At 53.7% G+C, this 22,794-nt stretch overlaps 3 protein-coding genes across 16 annotated transcripts in view; 2 read left to right on the top strand and 1 right to left on the bottom strand.

Moving 5' to 3' along the window:
• The first annotated feature begins 25 nt into the window (after nt 1-25).
• Nucleotides 26-12,935, top strand: GRAMD2A (GRAM domain containing 2A). Of its 2 annotated transcripts, XM_075099776.1 has the most exons (13): nt 26-110; nt 718-1,049; nt 3,654-3,781; nt 4,533-4,590; nt 6,135-6,207; nt 6,289-6,392; nt 7,163-7,261; nt 8,208-8,279; nt 9,358-9,420; nt 10,725-10,881; nt 11,215-11,314; nt 11,424-11,531; nt 11,837-12,935. In XM_075099776.1, the coding sequence occupies exons 3-13, from the start codon at nt 3,678-3,680 to the stop codon at nt 11,838-11,840; spliced, it is 942 nt and encodes a 313-aa protein (XP_074955877.1). In that variant the 5' UTR covers nt 26-110; nt 718-1,049; nt 3,654-3,677; the 3' UTR covers nt 11,841-12,935. The 2 variants fall into 2 exon arrangements, with proteins under 2 accessions (XP_074955877.1, XP_074955878.1); XM_075099777.1 differs by lacking the exon at nt 11,837-12,935 and having other exon boundaries at nt 11,424-11,535.
• Nucleotides 12,936-14,855: 1,920 nt separating this feature from the next.
• On the bottom strand, nt 14,856-22,387 carry SENP8 (SUMO peptidase family member, NEDD8 specific). Of its 5 annotated transcripts, none has more exons than XM_075099771.1 (4): nt 22,267-22,387; nt 21,468-21,836; nt 19,941-20,216; nt 14,856-17,234 (listed from the first exon to the last, which is right to left on the bottom strand). In XM_075099771.1, the coding sequence occupies exon 4, from the start codon at nt 17,189-17,191 to the stop codon at nt 16,553-16,555; it is 639 nt and encodes a 212-aa protein (XP_074955872.1). In that variant the 5' UTR covers nt 17,192-17,234; nt 19,941-20,216; nt 21,468-21,836; nt 22,267-22,387; the 3' UTR covers nt 14,856-16,552. The 5 variants fall into 5 exon arrangements, with proteins under 5 accessions (XP_074955872.1, XP_074955875.1, XP_074955873.1 ...); XM_075099774.1 differs by having other exon boundaries at nt 21,468-21,587; nt 22,267-22,374; XM_075099772.1 differs by lacking the exon at nt 19,941-20,216.
• A 104-nt stretch (nt 22,388-22,491) lies between these two features.
• MYO9A (myosin IXA) overlaps nt 22,492-22,794 on the top strand; it is a 183,346-nt gene continuing 183,043 nt past the window's right edge. For all 9 annotated transcript variants that reach the window (XR_012661610.1, XM_075099767.1, XM_075099768.1 and 6 more), the window contains exon 1: nt 22,492-22,698. The gene's annotated coding sequence lies outside the window, so the exon portion shown is untranslated. The remainder of the gene's footprint in view (nt 22,699-22,794) is intronic.

The following is a 22,794-nucleotide window of genomic DNA, read 5'->3' as shown; positions in this document are numbered from 1 at the left end:
AATTACGCTGCGGGGGCGTGGCGTGGCGGCGGGCAGCCAATGGGCGGGCGACGGTGCGGCCGCGAGGAGGTCGGGCGCACGGGGCAGCACAACGCGGGGCCGCCGCTGAGGTAGGGGCGGCGGGGTCTGGGGGGTCCCGGGTGGCGGCTGGGAGCCACGGGGCGCCCCTCTGTTGCTGCCGGTGAGCCCGGTGCCACCCCTTGGCCTGCCGCCGGCGCTATCGCGCTCTGAGGGGAGCGCGGAAACACCGCCGCCCGCCGCTCCCGGCACTGAGGGGACGGACCGGGGTGGGAGGAGGGAGGGGGGAGTCCCGGCACTGCCCGGCCCCAGAGCCGCCGGTCCGGCCTGCGAGAGGCTCCCAGCCCGGGCGGAGGCTGCCCCGGCCACTCCTCGCCGCCGCCCCCGGCGTGGCTCGGTGCCGGGCGGCGGCCGAGCTCTCCCGGCCCATGGCTGCCCCACCGGGGGCCGGCAAGAGAGCAAGGCCGGGCTCTTTCCGGGGCGTCGGGCTCTTAGACTGGCACGTAGTAAAAACGAGTATCGCGGGTGTTGTGAGTGATGTCGGGACCTGCTGGGAGCCTTGGCTCTCACCCGGGGGCGGGTGGTCCCGGGGCGCGCGGAGGGAGGGAGGGCAGGGGGCCGCCCGAGGCGTCGGGACCCGGGGGGACATAGCGGGCTCCTTCTCTCCCTCCTCCGCTGACCTCCTGCCTCTCCTGACAGCGCCGCTCGGCAGCGGCCGATCCCCTCCAGCATCCTCGGCGGTGGCTCCGCTCCAGCAGCCAACACACGGGATTGAAATGACCTTGAAAGCCGAGAACAAGGGCAGCTCGCCGGATCCTGCCCGGGCTCGCTCGGGCCGAGGCAGCCTGGCCGCAAGAGCCTCCCTCCAGCTCTAATTGTTTTTTGGTTTTTTTTTTCGGGGGGAAGCGAAATCCGTGGCTCGCTCTCTCCTGCCTCCACCGTACAGTTTCCCCTCGTTTGTGCTGGCAGCGGGAAAGGGATCCAGCAAAAATCAAACGCTGTCGGAGGGGCTTGCACCGGACCATTTCCAGGTCAGATCCCAGCACTGTGCAAGGGAAGGGAGATGCTGATCCACGGGGAGGGAGAAGTGCCAGGCTTTGCCTGGCAAAGCTGCAGCCCTCGAGAGGAGCTGGGGGCCTCAGGGAGCGTGCATGGGCAGAGGTGGGGTGTCAGCCTTGGTACGGCGTGCAGGGCCTTGGCAGGTTGCCGGCAACGTTTTCCCTTTGCTGGGGACTCCTGTGCCCGTGCACTCTGCCCCATCTTGGGGGCTCTGCGCTCCAACTGTACTTGCTCCGTCTGTAGTTTGGGACAGCTGAGGGACGTCTAGTTTACGATGGCAGGTTTTCTGCCAGAGCAGCTTCCTGCTAAAAAACCAAAATCTTTGAGGAGGGTGGGAGGGTGACAGCATGATCTGCTAGAAAGTATTTTTCTCCCTGTGCTGGTGCTGGAAGCCACTCTTGGCAGGGAGACCTCCCCATTGGCTGTGCCTGGAGCCCAGACTTATCCTTTGCTCCCAGACCCTGCATCTTCATCCTTGCCACACCTGGGAGCCGGGACAGAACAAGATCTGGAGAGGGGGGATGAGGCAGCTGCTGTGATGTATCCACTGGGTCTGAGGTTGCTCCTCACATCCTCCAGACCCTCCCTAGAGCAGCCTGGTGTCAGTGTTTTGTCCTGGGACTGTCTGACCTGGATTGTCCCCAGTGGTGGCTGTAAGAGGGAGAAAGAAACGGGACAGGACTGTGCAGCACTTCCAAGTGCTCTCCAGCCTCTGTCCCTTCTCATTTTAGGGTATTTCTGTGTGTTTGGTGACCTCGGAGGGGTTTCTCGATGCCCTTGCCTCGGGCAGGGGGTGCCTCTCCCCGTCCCCCCCGCAGTGCCCTTTGGCATCAGCTAGTTAGGGCAAAATCCGCTTGCCCAGATTAAGTGGAACAACAGCTTGGGGATTTTAAGGGATGACGTGGGGGAAGGCAGAGCAGGCTGAGCTCTGGAGAGAGAGGCTCTGTAGCAGGTCAGAGCCCTTTTTTTCCAGCACAGGGGCAGGGGCGGATGAAGGCTTCGGTGCCTCCATGATATGAGTTTCAGCTTTAGGGCAGTGTGGCACCACCTGGCCAAGGGTGTTTGTAGTGTAGGGCTGCCTATCCTGAAGGCACGGGGAGTCCAAGGAATCAGGCAGGGAAAAAGCCTTTTGGTGTGATGCCAAGGGATGCTATTTTGGTGCTTCTTGTTGGTAGAGTCTCCTTTTCATTCCAGACACATCCTTTGACCTGAGCTTCTAAAAAAACCCACAACCCCAGTGTGTTCATCCTGTTCCTGCAGTGCTCTGGCTTCAGGGCCATGCCGGCAGCTCGTTTGCTTTGCAAATGCTGGCTGTGGGGATCCAGGAGCTGGTTCCCAGCCTGGTCCTATCTGCACGGCAGTGGCGACTTTGGTTTTTCTGCAGCCCTGTGTGAGTGCTGCATCGTGAGGGAGCATCCTCCGTGCCTCCAGCCAGGATTCAGTCCAGCTCCATCGCATTGGGATAGCGTTTTGGTCAGGCCCTTGAGGCTGTGGGAACACAGGGGCTCATGTGGCTTCAACTCTCAGGCCATTTGGGTGATGGGTGTCAGGGTGCAGCATCCCCGTCCGGGCTCTCCCCGAGTCTGTGGGGGATTATTCAGATGGGTTTCCCTTCAGATGAGGCCCTCGGAGTGGGAGCAGGGTGTGTAGGGAAGCACAGGGCAGCAAAAGAGCCTCTATCTTAATTTAGGAAGCAGTCTGGGATGGCTTCTTTACCTGGCCTCTGCCGCACCACCACAGCATCATCCCTGTGGGCACCGGGATGCGCTCCAGCTCCATGCTTGTCCTGCCCACTGGTGCTAATCCTGCCGCCATCCTGCCTGTCCCCTGCCTGCTCTGGCATCACCCCCGGCCTGTTGAGCGGAGCTCTTTTCCCTTGAATAATTTCCTCGCCATAGGTCTGGTGGCTGTTTGCCGGCTCTGCCATGCTGCCAGAGCCCATGGATCACTGCTCTGGCATCAGTCCCCTGGGTTCGCTCTCTGCTTTGGCTCTCAGTGTCAGAAGCGCCACGGCACGGCAATCGCTGGTTGTACTCTGCTGAGGGCGGAAGTGTCACCTTTCTGGCTTGCCAGGTGATAACCTTCCCTGGGCTGCATGGGGAGTGTGTTTACTTTACCTGTTGTGGCTGATAAGTGCCTCTGATAAAACTTATGATAGTAAATAACGGGTTTTAATGAGAGGAGAGCAATTAAAGGAGGGAAGTGGTGCCTTCAGTGCAGGTTCTGCTCTGGGAAGATGGTGTTTTGCCAGCTTGGAGGAGCAGACCCTGGCCCTCTCTGGCTGAAATCTCCATCTCTTGAGGAGAAGAGGCTCTGCTTTGGAAGGTGTTATCCGAGGCAGTGGGGAGGGATCTGCCGCTCCTTGGCCACTCAGTTGCGGGTGCTGGGGAGTTCGTGGCAAGAAATGCCCTATTTTTTTTTTTCCTCCACGTGACTTGAGAAATTGCAGAAATGTTCTGGCTGTCCTTGAGTGGCAATGATATGAACGTCTCTCTATGGATGGGGATTGAGTGGAATGGATTTACAGCTCTGAAATGCATCTCTCCCCTCTCTCCCTTCCCCATGGGGGCTAACAGGCTTCTCCTTGCTACGCCAAACCAATGCATGAAAAAGCAGCTCCCCTGAAGATCCCTGAGCCCATGCATGGCCGTGAGAAATTGGAGGCATCGCAAAAGGAGAAGAGTTTGGATTCCCTTGACAGCAGGTGAGGGGCAGCGTCACCGCAGGGTTCTAGGGTCTGTGGTTGAATGTTTGCTCTTTTTCCTACTGTTTCCACCTCCGGCAGCATCCCCGCTGCCTCCAAGCGCCCAAATGCAGCCTGCCAGCTGGGAGTGGACATAGCGGGTCCCCTCTGTCTTCACCCTCAAATATTGGGTCTAAAGAAACAGGGAAGGGAGAGGGATTTGGGGAGGGGGACTGGTATTCCCGCTGCTGAGGTTGTTTGGAGGATTTCACTGTCTCTGTGGTTTCTCCCTTCATCTGCCTGTGTGATGGATGCGGATGGATGCCCCCATGAACGGCCAAAGCTGAGTCCATCCTCCTGCCCGGGCACGTTCCCAAATTCCCATTTGTAATTTCCCTGGGGAAACTTTGACCCAGCCGAAGCTGCCCATTGCTAGCTCCTAACCTGCCACAGGCTGCTGCCGGGGGCAGCTCGGGGCTCCTTCCCCCGGTGCTGGGGTGTGTTTTGGTTATGGGCACCCTGGTGCTGGTGCCTCCACTGGCTTGCTGTCAGCCCAATGCCCAACAGAGATCAGCCTTCTCCTGCAGCCATAATTTAACCTCAGCAACACCCGATGCTACGTTAAATCACAGAGACATCCAAAACGTGGCTTCCTGGGGTCTCTTTGGTCCTCTACATCTTGCCATGTCTCTTCTTGCAGCACATGTTTTAGGGAGTGGGCAAGAGACCTGGGGTGCTTCACTTACCTGATGATTATTAATTTTCTTTCCAGCCTCCACCTGAATGAATCCCTGAAGGATGAAGACATCAAGAAATGCCACCGGGAAGTGGTAAGTCTTTGGCTTCGTGGTCAAACGGGCTGGTTCATTGTAGCCTAATGCCAGCCTTTTGCCACAGAGGAGCTCACATGGGGTCTCAAATGTGGGCAGTGGGAGCCGGAGGCCAAGGCATAGTGGCTCCTGGTGTAGAACAGAGGCTCCTGCCTGCATTTTCAGGGCCGCCAATGATGGTTTTCTGTGGCCCGATATCTGCCTTGCAATCACTTTCAGGGTTTTCTATCCAGAGCAAAGGAGAAGGAGGAAATCTTGACTGTAAGCAACTTGGTTTCCATCCATTTGAACCTTTTTTGATTGTTCAAATCATGCCCAAAGTAGAGCTTTTTGGTCCATCAACAAAACAAGAGATCCTCTAGAAGAGGAACAGAAGGGTGGAGGGACAAGGTGTTTTGCCTTTCCCCATGAAAAAGATGGAGGAGAAAAACATTTTGCTGATTATTTGGAGGCATCTGGGAGGGTTACTAGATGTCAACAGGTTTGTGCTTGGACCACGGGATGTTTCTTGACCTGTTGGTCAAGACAGCCTGCGGGTGGCTCAGAGGCGATGCCACAGTACCTACCGTGTCCCCCTGTATCCCTGTGCGTCCCCTGAAACACTCCCACCAGCACCTGCTACCATCCTGGCATCTCTCCAGGGGATTTCTAAGGCAACCCCAGGTGATGCAGAGCCTTGATCCTCTAATGGCCAAGCTCATCCGGCAACAAGGTGTGCGGAGCAAAGGTGACCTTGTCACCGCAGTCAGCAGGGCTGTGCCTGTGGTGCTGCTTACAAACCAGCCTTGCTGCCCCGGGGCCCTTTGGGCTGTGCTGGATCTCTCCGCATCCTGGCAAAGCATCTCATTGCTTGGATTTCGGGTCGGAGCTGTCACTCCCGCAGGGACAGCAGTGTCCCTGGGGAGCACCCTGAGGTCTGGGGCACTGCCTCCTCCAGCACAGGGGGCACAAATCCGCCTGCTCTGCCTTACAGGACTTGCGGAGTGGATTTAATGCAAAGCATTGAACTGCTTTGGATCCTTTAACTTACATTCAGAATTATTTAAGGGTGAACCTGCCAAGCCTCCTGCCACAGCTGCTGGCAGGCTTTGAAGAGGCACCGGGAATATAAATAGCTGGATAGTGCGGCGTGATGGGCTCAAAGCAAGTGCTGTCACTGTGCCCCGGATAAGGGAAGAGCTTGAGGAGAAGGAGAGAAACTGCTGGGTAAAATAAATTGCCTGCAGATGCACCTGGGGGAGAACTGGCTCCTCGCAGATGCTCAGATGCCCCTTAGATATCTCCTTAGATATTAGGGGAAATGTTTATTTGGGAGGATGGCGCAGCATTTGCTGGGTGCCGGATCATCCGACCCTCCTCTACCCCTTTGGCTCCGCTGTCCCCAGGCCAGTGGGACCCTGCTGCGCTGGTCCCGGGTGCGAGGAGAGGGAGATTTTTTTTTTTGCAGGAGGGTGTTCTGTTGTTTTTTGTTGTGGTTTTTTTTTTTTCCCCGGGTCTCCTTATCAGCAAGGTCACTGTATAACTTTGCTCCGCTTCTTTTTCAGGCAGCTAGCAAGTACAACTCCCAGTACCACAAGCTGTTCAAGGACATCCCAACGGAGGAGAGCGTGCTGAAAGGTGGGTGACGTGGCGAGGGATGGGCACAGGGGTGGCAGGATCCAGCCCACGGTCTGCCATGCACCTCTCTCTGCCTCGCAGTTTGTTCCTGCGCCCTCCAGAGAGACATACTCATCCAGGGAAGGCTTTACATCTCCCCCAACTGGCTCTGCTTCTACGCAAACCTTTTTGGGAAGGACATCAAGGTAATGTGGGGGCCAGCCTACCCCGGTCATATAGGGCTTGTAGCCCAGGCTATGCTGCAACCCACTTACCTGCTGCTGTACCCAAATACCACCAAGATCACTGTCAACCTCCGATGCAAAGGGGAGCGCGGCCATGTCTCCTGTGCGATCTGCCTGGGGAAACCAAATATTAATTTGGTTTAAAATTCCCTGATGCAAAAGCTCCTACAAGCTGCAACGGCGTTTGAAGGAAGATCAAAGGTTTTGGTGGGGAGGTTTGAGTCTCTCTTGGATTTTCTTTTGATTTACAATCTGATGTTTCCCTGTTAGTCTTGTGGATGACAGGGATCTTGGGGAAGGATGACTTCCTTTAAAACTGGGCTGAAGAACTGAATTATTAATATCAGCTGCTTTTAACAAATATCTGATGGAAGCACGGGGTTTCAGTGAAGTTATCCTGCCATAAATTACGTCCTGCCTTCTTTTTAACCCTCCCCAGGCTTGCAGGGGGGCTCTCATGATGGGTCTTAGGGAGACTTGCTCTATGATGCTTTCCCCTTGTTCTCTGTGTTTTAATCAAGTAGAAACCACCTCCAAGCCGTGATTAATGCAGTGGAATGCTGTGACCTTTAATAAAACCCAAGCTGTCTTTGGGAAATGCCGAATCCCTGCATCACCACTCTGCTTGGGGCATAATTATGATGTGTGTTAAATCCCTGCCATGTGAAAGAAACTCCCCAGGCACGTGCTGTGCCTGTCCCTGCCCATCCTCATGTCTTTTTGCCCTCCAGGTTGTGATCCCAGTGGTCTCCGTACAGCTGATAAAAAAGCACAAGACGGCTCGGCTGCTGCCCAACGGCTTGGCCATCACCACCAATGCCAGCAGAAAGGTAACACTGGTGCTTCAAGCATTGGTACCTGGCCTCACTACAGCTGGGGGATGCCCTGGTCTGAGCCAGCTGTGATTTGAAAGCAGGGCATGAAATAATTCCTGTCCTCACCTGAAAACACGGCCGGTTGGGAAGCTAGTACTGCTCTCTGTGCTGGCAGCCATCCAGGACAAACACAATGGCTTTGCATTTGTTTCTAAATTTCACTTTTTTCTGGGTGAAGCAAAGCCCAAGTGAAACTTGGCCAAGCCTGACAAGTCCCTGCCAGGCTCATATAAAACCTTTAAACTCCCTAAATGCAAGCAGGGGAAGGGTTTGGGCCAGCGTTCAACCCAAGCTGGTGGAAAACTTGGTTAAGGGGATGAATTTCCGGCTTTTAAATCACGTTGGGTGTTTTTGGCTGCAGTGAGCTGACATAGTCCTGCTCAGTGCATCTGAGTCTTTGCCTGCCTGGGTGCTGCTCATGGCAGCACATGTTGCCTGTCCACTCCCAGAGAGGGGGTTATTCCTGCGGGATTTTAGCAGGGGATGTGGCAAGGCAGGATTTGGTCATTCCAGGCGATCTGGTTGTAAGGCTATTCTGCATATTGCATGAGCTCTGCCTCAGGCAAGGTGAGCACTGCCCTGTGTCCCCTTCTGCTGATCCATGGGGACATTTTTGGTTAGTCCTGGCCTGGTTTGCTACTGCATCCCTCTGGGCTGAGTGCAGGAGACCCCATGAGGACAGCAGCCTAGGGAAACCGGCCCCAGAAAAGTTTGCTCCAGGTTTTAGCAGGTTGCAAAAATAGCAGCAGGGAAACTCTGCAGGGAGATGCCTGCAGGGGATGCAGCTCCTGAAGGAGGGGAGATTCAAGGGCAGGACGTCTCTGCCTGTCCCCTGCCTGTGGAAAATTGGACTCAGGATCAGGGAAAAACTTTCCTGGCAGCTTCTCTCCTTCTCTTGCAGTACATCTTTGTGTCCCTCATCTCCCGTGACAGCGTCTACGATGTCCTGAGGCGAGTCTGCACGCACCTGCAGGTACCCTCTACCCCCTGTCTGATGGAGTTTTGATAGCCACAAGCTCTGTTTGTGCTGCATCTTGGGAGCAAAGCTCTTTGCTATTGCCGCAAAGGCTTTGGACTGCTCCCAAAGCCCTCCCTGGTGCCCTGCTGCCTCTTCTCGGCATCCTTGCTCCGCAGCAGGGTCAGGAGCGTGCTGAGAATGGCAGCATTTCATGACACTGCTGCATCCCCACTGTCCCCTGCACGCGATGCAAGGGCTGTCTTGCTGTCCCTGTTTCATAGCTCAGAATGACAGTGGCTGTTTCTTGGCATGCTCCTGAGCATCCTGGTGGGGCAGAGCCCATCCCCAGGTATCGGGTAGGCATCCTGTCCCCGAGAGCCACTGGTGGCCTTTTCTGGGTCACGGATTATGGAGGCAGAGCCCAGAGTTTCTGTTCTCTCCCAGGGCGTGTATATAAATTATTTATAATCTGGTAGTAATACTAGTTCTGCCACTCTGCACATCGCTGCCTTTCCCCCAGATCTAAAGTTGAAGGGAAGGAAAAATGGTACAAAGAGAAAATAAATGCGAATTAAGCCTAAAGGGGGAAGAAATCCACCAGCCCTTGAGCTGTAGAGGAGAGTTATGGGGACCTCCTCTTCTCCCTGCCTTTGAAGCACGTGGGAAGCGGTGCCAGAGCCCATCCCTGCCTGGAAGGGTGGCTGCTGGTGTGCCGGGGTGGTGATTTGGTTGTCTCAGCCCTGTTGCCAAACCAGGGAATTTACTCTTTGATATGTGCCTGGTTCTGCCCAGATATTCCCCTTTTTTCCCCCTGATGGTTTATCCCCTCCACCAGGAGCCAAGACTGGTGCAGGAGCCCTTGCAGGAGCTGGCGGCTCACCCACGGCCCTGTAGGGTTTTCGGCAGCAGGAAGCAGCAATGCAGTGCCCTGTCCCCTGCTTTTCTCCACCCCCAAAATCCCCGCGCTTGCAAATTTTAGGCAGCTGCTTTTCATAGACCCACCAGAAATATCAAAATTCAATTGTCTGGCTCATGTTGAAGCAGGGAGAGGTGGTGCCCCAGCTAGTAATGCCTGTTTCTTTCTCCCCTCCAGGTTTCGAGTAAGAAGAGCTTGAGTTTGAAGGAGCTGACAGAGGAGCCTGATGCTGTGTCACTGGTGAGGGTCAGGGCAGCTCTGGGAGAGGGAAGAAGCCCCAGGAACTCGTGCTGTGGGCAGGAGAGCATCTGCCTGGCCCCCTTGGTGCGTTTAAAGCGTTCCTGGCATGCTGAGGTTCGGCCGGCAGCCTCTTGCAGGGTGCAGAGTCAGTCCTCTCCCCTTGCTCCGGAGAAAGGTTGCATGAGGATGCAGCTGTCACCTTCGTAGCTCATCCACTGGGATCCTCATACCCCAGTTTGGCTGTGTGAAGAAGACAATTTGGACAGCCTGTGGCTGAGCACAAGCCGATGACTGGACTTGGGAGTCTGTTTATGGATTGAAAAACTTCAGAGCGACGTGCAAAATGCTGCCGCTCCACTCCCACTGGCTGGTGCTGTTTGAAGCTGTGAACATGGATAACAGGCTGGAAAAGTGGTTGAATTATCAAAAAACCCATAGGATTAGTGGGATGGCTTTTAGCCAGGAGGCTGGAGAGGGAAAAGGCTGCTGAACCGCAGTGTGAGCAAGGCAGCATGAGGGACCGTGTCCTGCTGCCTTTGGAGCCTGGCAGGGCTCAGCACTGCCCACAGTGACTGCGCCCCCCGCCAGTGGAATGTCCCCTCCATGAAATGTGGATGGCCTGTCCCTGTCTCCGCTCGGTCACACAGCTGTTAGTGTTGCAGCTGTGCCAGGCTGTCCAGGGATGCTGAGCAGGGTGTCCTCCATGAGCTGGTGGCCCTGTGCATCAGGCTTGGTGCAGGAGGTGACAAATGGGGTGTCTCCAGTGGGCTGGTGGCAATCTGGGGGTTAAAGGTGCTTTTTCAAGGGGTGGATCAGGAGTGATCCAGGCTGGAGGCATCTCCCAGTGCTTCTGAGGGATGCAGCCCTTCAGCAGCTCCAGCTTTGGGGACTTTCCAACAGGGGAACCTCTCTCTGTGCTGGCTGCCGCTCTGCTCGATTTGGTGCCTTTCTGGGGTGCACTGGGACTGGGATGCTGAGCCATGGGGCAGGCGAGGCGCTCTTGGAGGATGACAAGTGACTGCCCTGAGCTTCAAACCAAGGGGTGAAGGAGGCAGCAATTGGTATTTGGGGCAGGTGTGGGGTGTGTGTGCAGGTCCCTTCTACAGCAGTAGGAGCCCGTGTCCCCACGGGGCCATTGCAGAGGACCAGCTTCCCCCTTAGGATGATGTTTTGGATGTGCTGGTGTTTGACGGAGATGCCGTAAAGTTCGAGTCCAAATCTGGCCCCACCATGTCCTTGGCACTGCTGGTTTCATGGGAAAAACTGCTGCTTGCAGCACGGCTCACCCATGGCCCTTCCCACAGGAGGTGATCGTCCCTGAGGGCAAGTGGAGGAAGGTGTCACCCACTTCGCTGTCACTGTCACTGCCTGACGCCAACTACCAGTGCATCCACCGGACCTCCATTAGCAGCCTGAGTGCCAAGGAGAGCTCCTTCACCTCCGAGGAGCCCCTGGTTTCGGGTGAGGGTTGCGTCCAACCTTGGGGCGCAGGTTTGTGCCCTGCCCCACGCATGGTGCTGGGCATAAACCTCCATAAATACATGTTCATTCATCCTCCGCTCTTGTGGAGGGTGTTTCTGCCTTGCAGACAAGCAGGGTTGAGGCTGGGAGTCAGTTATGAAGTCTTGGGGATGGGGTGGGGTCTCCTGCCTGCGGGTTCTGAGCCCTTAGAGTGTGCCTGTAATGCCCATGCTGGCAGTGTTAGCCCATGGAGAAGGAATATTTGATGCTTGAAGGCTCCTGGTTGCTAGAGGAGCATGAGCATCTGCCTAGCTGTCTTGGCTTGCATTTTAGAAAGTGCAATAAACACCGAGGAGGAGCTGGAGGTGGAGCAGAACTGCGTGGCAGAGCTGAGACCTTCTGACTACCAGCTCCTGAAGATCTTCATTGTGCTGTAAGTGTGCTGAGGGCAGCCGTGGCGTGGGGAGGGTGGGGGGCTATGCCAGGAACATCTTTCTCAACCACTGGCATCTGAGTGCTTGTGCTTGTTCCTCTCCTCCCAGCATCTGCCTCCTCGTCGTGTCCTCCTCGTACCTAGCGTTCCGCATCTTCCGTCTGGAGCAGCAGCTCTGCTCTCTGAACCGGGACTACCTCTCCCGTGGGCACAGGAGGTGAGGGACCCTCGGGGACCCTTTGGGGCAGGTGGGTCACACTGTGAGTGGAGGACCCAGGGGATGCGGTGCAAAGAGCAACGTACGCCTGGTGGTAGGAAGCACCAGGGCATCTTGATGGAGCTGGGCTGCGTCCTGGGGCTAATGCAAGCACAGGCATCAGCAAGGGGTGGACAAGAGTGGCTTCCCTTGGGTTGGGGACATCTGGGGGTCTCCCTCCTCGTGCCCATGGGGATTGGGCACTGGGCTGGGGTACAGTGCCTCCGCAGCTGCTCGCCCCCTCTTACCCCACTCTCTGCTTGCAGGTGACCATTACCTCCAGCGCTGGCTGAGGACAGATGCTGAGACAGTGGCACCCTGCGTATGGATCCCAGTGCTGTGTCCTGGCTGCAGCTATTGCACGTGGCTGGGCTTTTGCTTGGCCAGTAACATGGGACCAAGTATCTTCTCTTTTCCTACTGGCACCCACTCTCGGTGGGACCACCCGGCCAGCTTGCAGCCACTGGTGCCAACTCCCTGTCCCACTGGAAACCCGTTTTCTCCCCGGGACGCTGCTGTGCCATAGCACCAGATGATGGCTCGGGGCTGCTGAGTGGTTGGACCTCCCCTTAGAACTTGCTGCTATATGATTGCTGGTTTTTATTCCAGACTTGGGCTTTTCTTGTTAAAAGATGACCTTAGGCTCACTGGGAATCCCTAAAAATTGTGGATGAGCTGCTGCTGCCTCTCTGGGTGAAGCCCAGGCAGCGGCTCTGGGCTGAATCCACCTGTTCATCCCCCTCTCGGTTCCCCCAGGGCTGTGGCCAGAGGAATGGCCCCAACCCTGGGGGTTTGCAGGGATGGGCCACCAGCCATGTGGGGCATCTCTATCCCAGCACCCAAGGGTGGGGATACAATCCAGGGTCCCCCCAGCTCTGCTGGGCTCCGTACTGGCCTCCAGCCCCTCCTTCTGGAGCACTGGGGGCATCTTGGGGGTGGTATAGTGGTGTGTATGTCCCTGCAAAGCACTTTAGGGTCCTCCCAGATCAGGTGTCCTCGCTGGGTCTGCACCTGGAAATGGTGCTGGACCAGGGCTTTGTTAGCCCCACTCGCCTCGTTAAGATGTCCTGAAAGGAGCCCACAGCTGGCACTGGTGAACGTCCCAGATCATGTGTGTGTGCCCTGGTTCGTGTTAATGTCGTCACTGTGTGGAGCCGAGTGCCACAGGATTTATCCTGCAGCCTCCTCCAGGAGCATGCTGGGGCGGCAGGTGATACCTGTGTGATGTATTTTGGTTTTCTTTCCTATTTTTTGGGAACTACAAGTGCTGATGGGGCCAAATCCCTGTGCCCTGGGGAAGAGCTCGCTGCTCACTGTGGGCTCAGAATGGCTTTTAAATGAAAATAAAACCAGGATTTTCTAGCACGCCCCTGTCTGCTGCCAGGCTGTGAGCCCCAAAATGGGTACCCCAGAATCTGGGCTGTCCCCATGCCCCTTCACTGGCCCTGTCCTCAGGACGTGGATTATATGGGGACAGCCTGCCCTCATGAGGGCTTGGGGATGGGTGGTACTGCCACCTTCTGCCTTTGGGGTGGTGCTGGTGGACCTGGGGCTGTGTGGCCCCGATGTCACACCCCACAGGGCGGCAGGACAAGAGAGATGCTGCGCGGGCTGGTGCTGCTGGGGTGCTGGTGGGTGCTCAGCATCATTTCTCTAGCACTGGGAGGGCCATGCCGGGGTGGGGGATACCAGGCTGGGGTGTAGCCCTGCTTGGGGCAGGGATGGCTTTCGGGGGACACCCAGGGACAGGGCTGCTCTGGATGTACAGGACGGGGAGGTTTCTTCACTAGATGGCAGCAGAGACCGTGGGATGTGACGCCCAAGCGGGGGCTACCCTGGGGCCAGTGGATGCCTGGGAAGGGTGTTGAGCTGCGGCCCCATCCTGCTGGGGTGGACAGGGTGGGCCGCTCTCCTCCTCCTCCCTGAGCACCTGCAACCCAAATCCCGCCCCCTAGCCAGCCTGGCCCACACAGCAAAATACATGAAAATTGGTGAAATGCATGAAAACGGCCCAACTTGAAAGGCACAGCAGAGGTGATGTTGGCTAGGTGGGGACTGTGGTGGTGTCACCACATTTTTTGGGGACATTTAGCACCCTGGGGTGCTGGAGTGGGTTGGCTGGAGTTCGGCCATATTTCTGGCCAAACTGTCAAAGCTGCTTCTTCAAAGCCTTGGTGTTACTGGGCTGTCAGAGCCTTTGAGTTTTGTGGGTGACCCCAAGGGTGAAAAGCACTGTCCAGCTGCTGCCCCAACTCTGCTGGGACTTGCCCAGCTTGGTTTGCTGGTGCAGCTGCTGAAATGGGTTTGGGGTTGTTCTTTCTAAAAACAAGCTGGTGCTCAGTGGGTTCAACCTCAAAGTGGGGTTTACGGCCCCCCCCCCCAATATTAGGTTTACAGGTTTAAGATTGGGAGGGGTTTTTTGATCTTGTGTGCCAAGCTTAGTGTTTTTTGGGGTGCTTTGCAGCACCCAATATAAAGCAGGTGCGTGGGGCACCTTGTCCCTATGCTGAGCCCGAGCCAGGCATGAGACAGTGGTGACAGCCACCTTGGCTCCTCTCAGGGCTCTTTGGTTAAAGCCAACAGAGGGGACAACCTGTGGGTGCAGTCAACTGATGTGGAGGAGGTTTGGAGGAGCCCAGGGCAAGCCCCCAGTGTGGTTTTGGCAGGGGCATCCCTGCTGCTGGGAGCTGGTTGCAAGGCTCCAGTTTTGTTTTCCAGTTGGTGTTTGCCTGCTGGGTCGGTGTGTTTGCTCTCCCGGTGACGCCCTGCCTCAGCTTATTTGCTTTTCTTTGTGTAAAGAAATGCTACATAAAAGCCTCGGGTGCAGGAAACGTCCCTGGGTGCTCACCTTGCTGGCTCTGGCAGCCCTGCCCCGTCCCTTGGGGATGGGGACAAGGAGCATAGGGTGCCTTCTGCATGAGCACAGCCCCTGCCCTTGAGTCCCCCCCGATACTTACCCCGTCTGACCCACCATCCCGCCCTCCTCCCCAGCCCAAATCTACCCCTAGAAATGTCATTAAGAGATTAAACCAGCCCATATGGCCTCCTTGCTATTGCACAAGGTGCTGGTGCAGTTGTCCCCAGGCTCACTGGCTCTCTGAGACCAATCTCTACTTGGTTTCACCCACTGCAGAGTGGCTGCAAAGCCACTGCGTGACCTGAGGCCCTGCCTGTGAGTCGCAGCCCTCACAGCTGGAACACCATTGCACAAGAGACTGCGGGGCAGCAGGAGCCACTGCTTGCTGGCGGGTACCAACGCAAAAGACGGGATGATGCTGACAAACACACGGTTTCATTTGAGTTTATTTCAAACCTGGGAGAAAGGCAGCCTCAGCCGCAGTGGCAGTGATGTTGCTCTGGTGAAGCCCCATGCAAATCCCATTCGGCAGGCAGCTCAATGCCATCCAAGCAGTGAAGGGGTTTTACAGGGAGAGCTGGTGCTCAGAGGGATGACCTGGCCCACTGGCTGCTCTCCCATTGGGGCAGCCTAGGAAGGGTGAGAATGACCCCCCAACCCTTATTTTGCCCCTCTGCTGCCTGTGTGTTTGCTTGGGTGTTTTGGGGGAGCATGGGCAGTGGCTACTGACCTTCCTCTTGGCAACAAGGGAAGTTCAGGACCTTCCTACAGTTCATCACCCTCACTGCTGTGCTGGTACACCCACCGGTGGGGCTGGGCAGGCAATAAGGTGGATGAAGAGCTCGGGGTGCAAAATAATCCTTCCCCCTTTTCTGAGGATTGTGTTTAACATGGATTTCCTTGATCCAGTCAGCATGCTAGGGTGTGGTTGCTCTGCTAGACAACACCTGAGCAACCTCCTCTTTGCTTCTCATAAGGTTAGATATTACTTCTTATCCTGCAATGACATCTCAGTTTAATTTTTCTTTTCCCCACTGCTAAGCATGTCTTTTAATGAGAGGATCTGCTCTGAGATCCCAGCCATCAGCCAGCACAGGAGGGAGAGTGTTTTGATTAGAATTGTATTAAGGACTTCTTGGGCTTCACAGAGACCACAGTTATCTTTGGCTTTTATACATCAAACTCTGGCCTTTTGTTCTCCCTGGTGCATTTTTTTTTTTAATCTCAAGTAACAAAACAGGTTTTATGCTAGAGGAAGCAGTGACCGCCTTATATGCTCTGAGCACGGCAAACACTAATGAGGGTTGGGGAGCGCTGACAAACCCTCCCTGAATGGAGATGATGTAAAATCATAATGAAAAGTAAAAACAACTTCAGAGAGCCTAACTTCTAGTCTCAATTAAGTTTCCTTTCCTAGGATTGGGTTTCTCAGCTTCCTATTAATCTTGTAGCAGTTGAGACTCAGGTTTTAATTTGTAATAACAGCAAGTAGGGGTGGGGGGCAATCAAAAAATTCTATTGCCTAGGAGGACCTACCCGAAGAAAGCCGATTCCCCCCCCCCCCCCTTTAACTAATTGTAGCATTTCCTTTGGAGTTTCGTCTTTTGACAATTGACACCTCAGTGTCAGGTTTTCAGGGGTAAAAAAAAATCTTTCCGGCTAAATCCTAGACTGCAGAAATACCACTAGCGGGAGGCACAAACTGGAAATAGTCATGATAAAGCATTTGGGGGCTTGGTTTTAAAGGACATTTGCTAAACCTGGCTTGGAACAGCAATGCCAGTTAAAGCCACCTAACAAGGGTGTGTTGCCTGCTGGGCAAAGGTGGAGAAGTCTCTTCAGTGACCCATTTTGCCACAGCGATCAGTGTAAAAATTCACCATGGAGAGGAGGATTTCTTTGACAGAAAGTAACTTTTCTGGTTAGAAATTCAAAGGCCAGATATTTCCAGAGGAGTCTAAGGCTTTTCCGGGAGGGAACAGGGTGTTTGGGTGGTATAGCCATGCTGGAAGGGTTACATTCTTCTTTGGGACAATCCTGCACATGGGCATCTCGCTCAGGCACTCGGGGTGCTGCCTCATGGACAGGGAAGACAGTTTTTGAGGGGGCTGGAGGCACATCTCAATCACTTCTGTGCCAGTTTCATGACAAGAGCTTTCCACTCTGATCTCTTCTGCGTGATGTAGGAGGGAGTGAGGAGCTGCAGCAAAGGCTCTGGATGGCCCCCAAAGTATCCCTGACACAGAGCCTCCGCGTTGCAGATGACGTACATCCCACAGTCATAGCTGTTCTGCTGGGCAGGTGTCTTCTCCTCTACAAAGGTTGCTTTGCCCCCTCTTTTGCCCAAGAAGGCCTCCAGCTTCCCTGCTACTTGCTTGGCATGGACAGAGTTGCATTTACTGTGGGAATCGTAATGGGCGAAGCACTTTTTGTCCCTGAAATAAACCAGTAAGCTCCAGTGGGTGCCCCCAGCAACCTGGTTGGAGTTATCATTGATAGGCAAGAATACCAGCTTCTTGTGGAGAAGTTCCAGCGGTTGAAGGAATATGGCTATTTCTTCCTGACTAATGGCACATTTAATGAACTGAGCCACTTCAGGGCTGATAAAACAAACCTGATCGCTAAATTCTTGGAACTGGTGGTTGGCGAAGTACTCGAAGGCAAACCCGATGATGTTATCATTAAGCCAGTTTGGGGGCTCCAGCAAGGCAACATCTGACTGCCTCAGCAAACTGTCCATGTAACTGAGAACAACGGGGTCCATCCTGTGCAGGTTGGGGCTGCGGCACTCCAGGAAACTTCAAAAGCTGAAACACAGAAAGGGAAGATAAACTAAGGAATTAGATCACACCTGGGACAAAACACAGTGTAACAAACATCTCAAGTTCCTTCCAAGCAAGCAGGGAGCAAAAGCCCAGGTTTCCTGGCCAGGTATTTGAAGGACCAGTGTTTGAACCACCTGCCAGATGAGAAGACAGAGAACCTGCAGCTCCTCATCTGCAACATTTGACAGGTTGAGCTGGGCTCCTCTGCTGCTCTAGGAGCAGTGTGTGGCTCTGATTAGATAAATGTTTCATTGCTATGATCTTAACCTCAAAGCAAAGTGATTTCAAAGCAGTTCCTGCTCGGGAACTACAGGCACGCCTTCAGGTCTGCTCTTTGCACAGAAACCATGTGTGATCTAGAAGTCAGTTGATGTTTTGGTGTTTCAGTGTTTCACCTGCAGTGACAATCACTGTAATTCTTTGCATCACTGATATTCCTTAAATAAAATTCTTTTTAGGGCTGTCTGGCAGGTACACAGTCCCTTTTGCCTAGCAGATAGTGCCACAGCTCAGTGCCAGACACATGACCTGTTCCGGGAAAACCTGCTGGCCTGCCAGCAAAACGAGATCACAAACAAACGAGTTCCCTACTGTGGGAATCTTTAGGACAACTCTCTGCCTAGCTCGTAGAGACTTCAGTAACTCAAGTACCACAGAAACTTGATGGTCCACAAAATACATTTTTAGCTCAGGTTTTAAGTTGCCAAAATTTTGCTCACAAAAGGAAGATGCAGTTGTAGGTACACTGAGGGGCAAACATCCCTGCAGGCTTCCCCTGGTGATGTCCACCTGCGAAGAGAAGTGACTGGTCATGCTGACCCACTCTTTCCAATCTTTTCCTGTTACTTGTCCAGGCTATGTTCTTCCTTCTTAAACTGCACCTGCTTTCCACAAATGGAGGCTGCTTATCCTTAAAAAGGTGCCTGGAAATTCAAGTAGAATGTAGCATCTGGTTCTTCCTACCCATGTGTTTGAGGATGTACTTGAGGGACTTCACAGGTCTTCCAGGCAAGATTTCTCCTGACTCCTTGCTGTTTATCAGATCATCCAAGTATCCACTAATTCTGGTCCTTCTACCAGTCATATAATTCCTTTTCAGAAGCTGTTGCATTGGCTGCCTTGGCATCCCAAGGGGATTAAAGTGTGTTTTAAGAACGAGGTTGCACAGCATGCTAGGAGGTGCAACACAAAAGACTTGCTAGCACCAGACTAGAATTCAGGAGGAGATCTTCTAAAAAGAAACTGTTGCTATAAACCCCCTACATCTATCCTTTTTCTTTTCTGCTCTCACATCCCCCAGCCCAGTCTCCTCCACTGCTGCAACATGCCATCAACCCCCGACACTCCTCTCCTTGCCAGGACAGGGCTAGAAACACCACAGCTCAGAACAGCAGTGATGTGGAGCTGGTTTGGCCTCACCCTTTCCTCATCTGTGCTAACCATAGCATGAAAACCTCTTAGGATTTCTTAAAGCACTGTGCAAAAACTAATAATAATAAGATCACTTTAATATGATTCACTATAAACCAGATTAGTTATCCATTATGATAGGGGAAATAAAAAAATAATCCGGTGTTGTGTTGTTTACATGTTAGGAAGAAGATTTGCGCTTTTTGTTGTGACATGAATGATGAAAAAAATTCCTTCCTGGCCAGGTACGCATAAATTAAGAGAGATTTATCTGTCAAAAGTCTTGGCAAGGTCACATCGCACATGACTTGTAAATAACCAAATGGATGAAGCATGCTGCATGTGTAATACATCAGAAGGAAGGGCTGAGGTGGAGTATCTGGGGCTTGAAAAAGCTAATAACTATTTGTGTATCACTGATAGATCCAAGACATGCCAAGCAGCAAGAGTCACTGAAAAGGAAGGGGAGCAGTCATTGTTATTTATACTGAGCCACACACAATGGTATTTGGACAAGTTTCCTACATTAATGAGCTCAAACTATTTCCAAGTTTGTGGAGCAGATCCTTTGCAACAGCCTGCTGTATAAAAACAAAGTAAAAAATAATCTAAGTCCCAGCAGCTCTGTAGTGTGCCCGAATATAGTCTTGTTTAAAGAGCTGTGCATCCTGCAAGCCTAGGAACTACCAGTTTAACAGGGTCACTGCTGAAATTCTTTTTATATGTTCCCTTGCAATGCCCCAAGTTTTCCTTTACTGCATCTTTTTTCTGCTTCATCTTCTCCTAGAAATGTACAAAATATAGCAAATAGCTTTTTGCTCAAGTCCAAGTGGGATTATGGGCTAGGGAAGGAAGCGTGCATCCTGTATTCTGTTAATTTTCCGCTCTGCAGAAACATCGTTTGTGTGTTTTTTCGGTCGGGGAGGGGGTGTGGGGGGTGTGGGGGAAGCCAAACATTTGGCAGCTTCCTACAGTCAGGAAGGGAGAATGGTTATAGCAAATGCTTAATTGCTGCTAGCTACTACTTTTAATTTTATTGCCATCTGGTATTTGTGAAACTGCATGTGTGAGTTCTGCAGGATGACTCAACGCGTGCAGCTTAAAGGAAAACCCTTCATAGCCTCATACGCCTTTAGGAGCCACTTAAGGTAAGCAGCAAGGACCAAAAAAGCGTAGTGGAGCTGTGAAAAGCCACCAGAGAGTTTGTTTTGTTTGGGAGAACCTCCCCATTAAAGCAAAAGATGAATTTGCAGAGAAACTGGGACATAGATTAAGCACCTTTGATGTTAAGGGGTGTTGAAATCCAGTCACAGATCGCAAGCAGCTCTGCTCAGACGAAGCCAGGATTTGCTTCCTGAAGGCTCAGGCACACTCTGTTCAGAAGTTTTCATAAAAATAGGAATAAATACTGACGCAGGCCTGGAATGTTTGCTGTGGGTTGCCAACAAGAGTCTTGCTCGTTCATTTTGTATGCATATTAGTAGCTGGAATTTGCACCAACTCTCTGTAATCCTCAGCTTCTCAGAGAGATGTTCATCTGCCCCATTTTAAGCACTAAAATGAGAACACCAATGAGAGAAAAAGGAGCATTTCATCAAAAATGTCATCCAGCCGACTAATGTGAAACCTCCCATTTCATTTATAGATTTGAAAATGGTGCCATCTTGCACCCATACAGTAAGAAGTCAAGTTTCTCTTGTCTCTAAATTACAATTTAACAAATAAGCTGCCATCGTTAGCGCCAGTTTGATCCACAAACTGATTCATATCCAGGATGCAAGGCAAAGCCAGGATGCAAGGCAAAGCCTGCACTTTGTCACACTTGACAAAAAACCCCCAAACCTATTATTTTCGCAACATTAAAGACAACTGCCTTCTGATGTAGTTGTTGCCTCACACTCTGAAGGCAGCACTTGAGAGCCAGGGAATGAAACTAGTCATTGAGTGTCAATAGGCAAAGAGAGCATAAATGAAGGATGAATCAGCTTCCTAAAGTCTATTTTAATAAATTAAAAGGTGCTAAGGACATCCAGAGTGAATATTTTAAGGTGCCATATTGCTAAAGTCCTGTACCAAATATAAAGAACATTGAGATAAATATAAAAAGCCACTGAAAGATAAATTAGTCATACTTTACCAGGCAAGAGTAGGAGGGACAGAGAAGTTTTCAGCAGCCTGGCTGAGGTCATTGGAATGATTGAGAGTAAAACGCCCCACGATTTAACCACCAAACCATTCCCTTTTACTAGAAGTACAGTTTTTAGGCACTGCATGAGTGCTCTTAATAGTGGTCATTGTCAATGGTAGCAAGATCAGACAAGGAACATCAATTTCTATTTATCATCATGAGCTGGGCTACTGGCACCTGAGTCTCCTAATAGAGCCAGAGAAGAGACTCAAGCAAAATTCAATAACTAAGCCGGAAAACCAGTGTACCTATCTACTCTTCTCTTAAATATAAACAACCCTTCTGTAGCCTATAGATTATAATTCCCACATGATACGAGAACAGAGCCTTTTCAGGTTCAAGAGGCCCTGAATGCTGTACTCAGAAGAAAACACTCAATTTCTGTACGCACAGACAATGCCCAAACCGCTCCGTTCCGAACAAATTCCCCAAACTGGACACATGCAGCTGCTCTACACAACCAAACTCTACAACCTTGCTTTGTTTCACAACATCTCACAGGGCAGTAAACTAAAAGCCAGAGGAACGACACCAAATGCTGCTAAATCAAATGTGTTTTGCTTGTCAGGATAGGATTGGTCAAAGCAGTAAGTTTAAAAGGAAAAAAACCCAGCGACCTGAATGCCTGAGGATGAGAGATGCTGCTGCGGCTCTCCCAGAAGTAACGATGGGAAACACCTCAGCTCGGTTCATCAGAACGATGTCAAACGAATGTCGATGGAGCACCTTCACCTGCTCTGAGAAACGAGTTCATTCGAGAGAGTAGTAGGAAGTGCTGGGAAGGAATATCGCCTGCCTGACAGGCCTAAAGATCGCAGGAGCTCGGTCAGGAGAAGGAATTCAGTCGGAGGAACGGGTTCGGGCTGTCGTTGCTCTGCGGAGATGTGGAGGGACGTGCTTGGCCCCGGGCTTCTACCGGCGGCTGGAAGTCGGTGCCGGTCAGGATCAGAGCGCGGGAGCAGCTCCCCCAGGAAGAGCTCCTGCCGCTTTTGAGGGAATAAGTGAGGGTTGCGGGGAGAGGAGAGGGTCTGGACGGGCTGGCGGGGCCCGGGCCGGGCTGGGGCAGGTCCTGGTGGGGAGCCGGGCCCGGCCGGGCCCCGCCGGTAACACCGCTCCCTGCGAGCTCACCCAGGCTAAGCGGTACCCGGGCAGCCCCGCCTTGTCACCTAGTGCTGGTAACTCCATTCTACTTTTCACGATTTTAACTATTTTCCCCTCAAAACGCGCGTTAAAACCTCCGGGCCTGGTTGAGACCGACATGGACCATCAACGGCCGCCACCTGCGAGCCAACCGGCCACGGCAACCACCGCCGGGGCCCTACGCACACCACTGTTGCCGTGGCAACACAGGCCAGGCTAGGCCAAGCCAGGCCGCACCGGGCCCTCCGCCCTCCTCCCGCCGCCGCCGCCGCTCACCTGCCGCCTCATAGCCCGCGCGCCCGCCCTCCGCCGAGCCGGCGCCGGCCGGTTGCTGCGCGCTGCCGTAAATCTAGCAGCACCGCGTCGTAACCACCTGACGACCTCAGACCACGCGCAGGCGCTGAAGGAGGAGAAGAAGAAGGCGGAGGAGGGGCGTGGCCGGCGGGGCGGGGCGTGGCGTGGCGCCACGCCTCCCTCCCTGCCTGCCTCCCTCCCTCCCTCGGCGGCGCGCGGGCGTGTGCGCGACGGAGGCGCGCGCGGGCAGGCAGTCAGGCAGCGCCCGGGCGGCGGCGGCGGGAGCGCCCCTCCCTCTTCTTCTCTTCTTCTCCCGTCCGTCCGTCCGTCTGTCCCCCGACCAGCGCACCGCGGGCTCCCCCTCAGCGGTGGCGGCGGCGGCGGGCGAGGGATGCGCCGCGCCCCGATACCAAGGTGAGCGGCAGTAGGGCGGGGGCCTCTGGCCGTGCGTGCGTCCGTGTATGGGGGGACGGCGGGCGCGGCGCCCGCCCGACGTGAGGCGAGCCCCGT

This window comes from Phalacrocorax aristotelis, chromosome 7 (genome assembly GCF_949628215.1).
Source record: "Phalacrocorax aristotelis chromosome 7, bGulAri2.1, whole genome shotgun sequence".
Lineage (NCBI taxonomy): Eukaryota > Metazoa > Chordata > Aves > Suliformes > Phalacrocoracidae > Phalacrocorax > Phalacrocorax aristotelis.
This window is presented reverse-complemented; position numbering and strand designations above follow the sequence as displayed.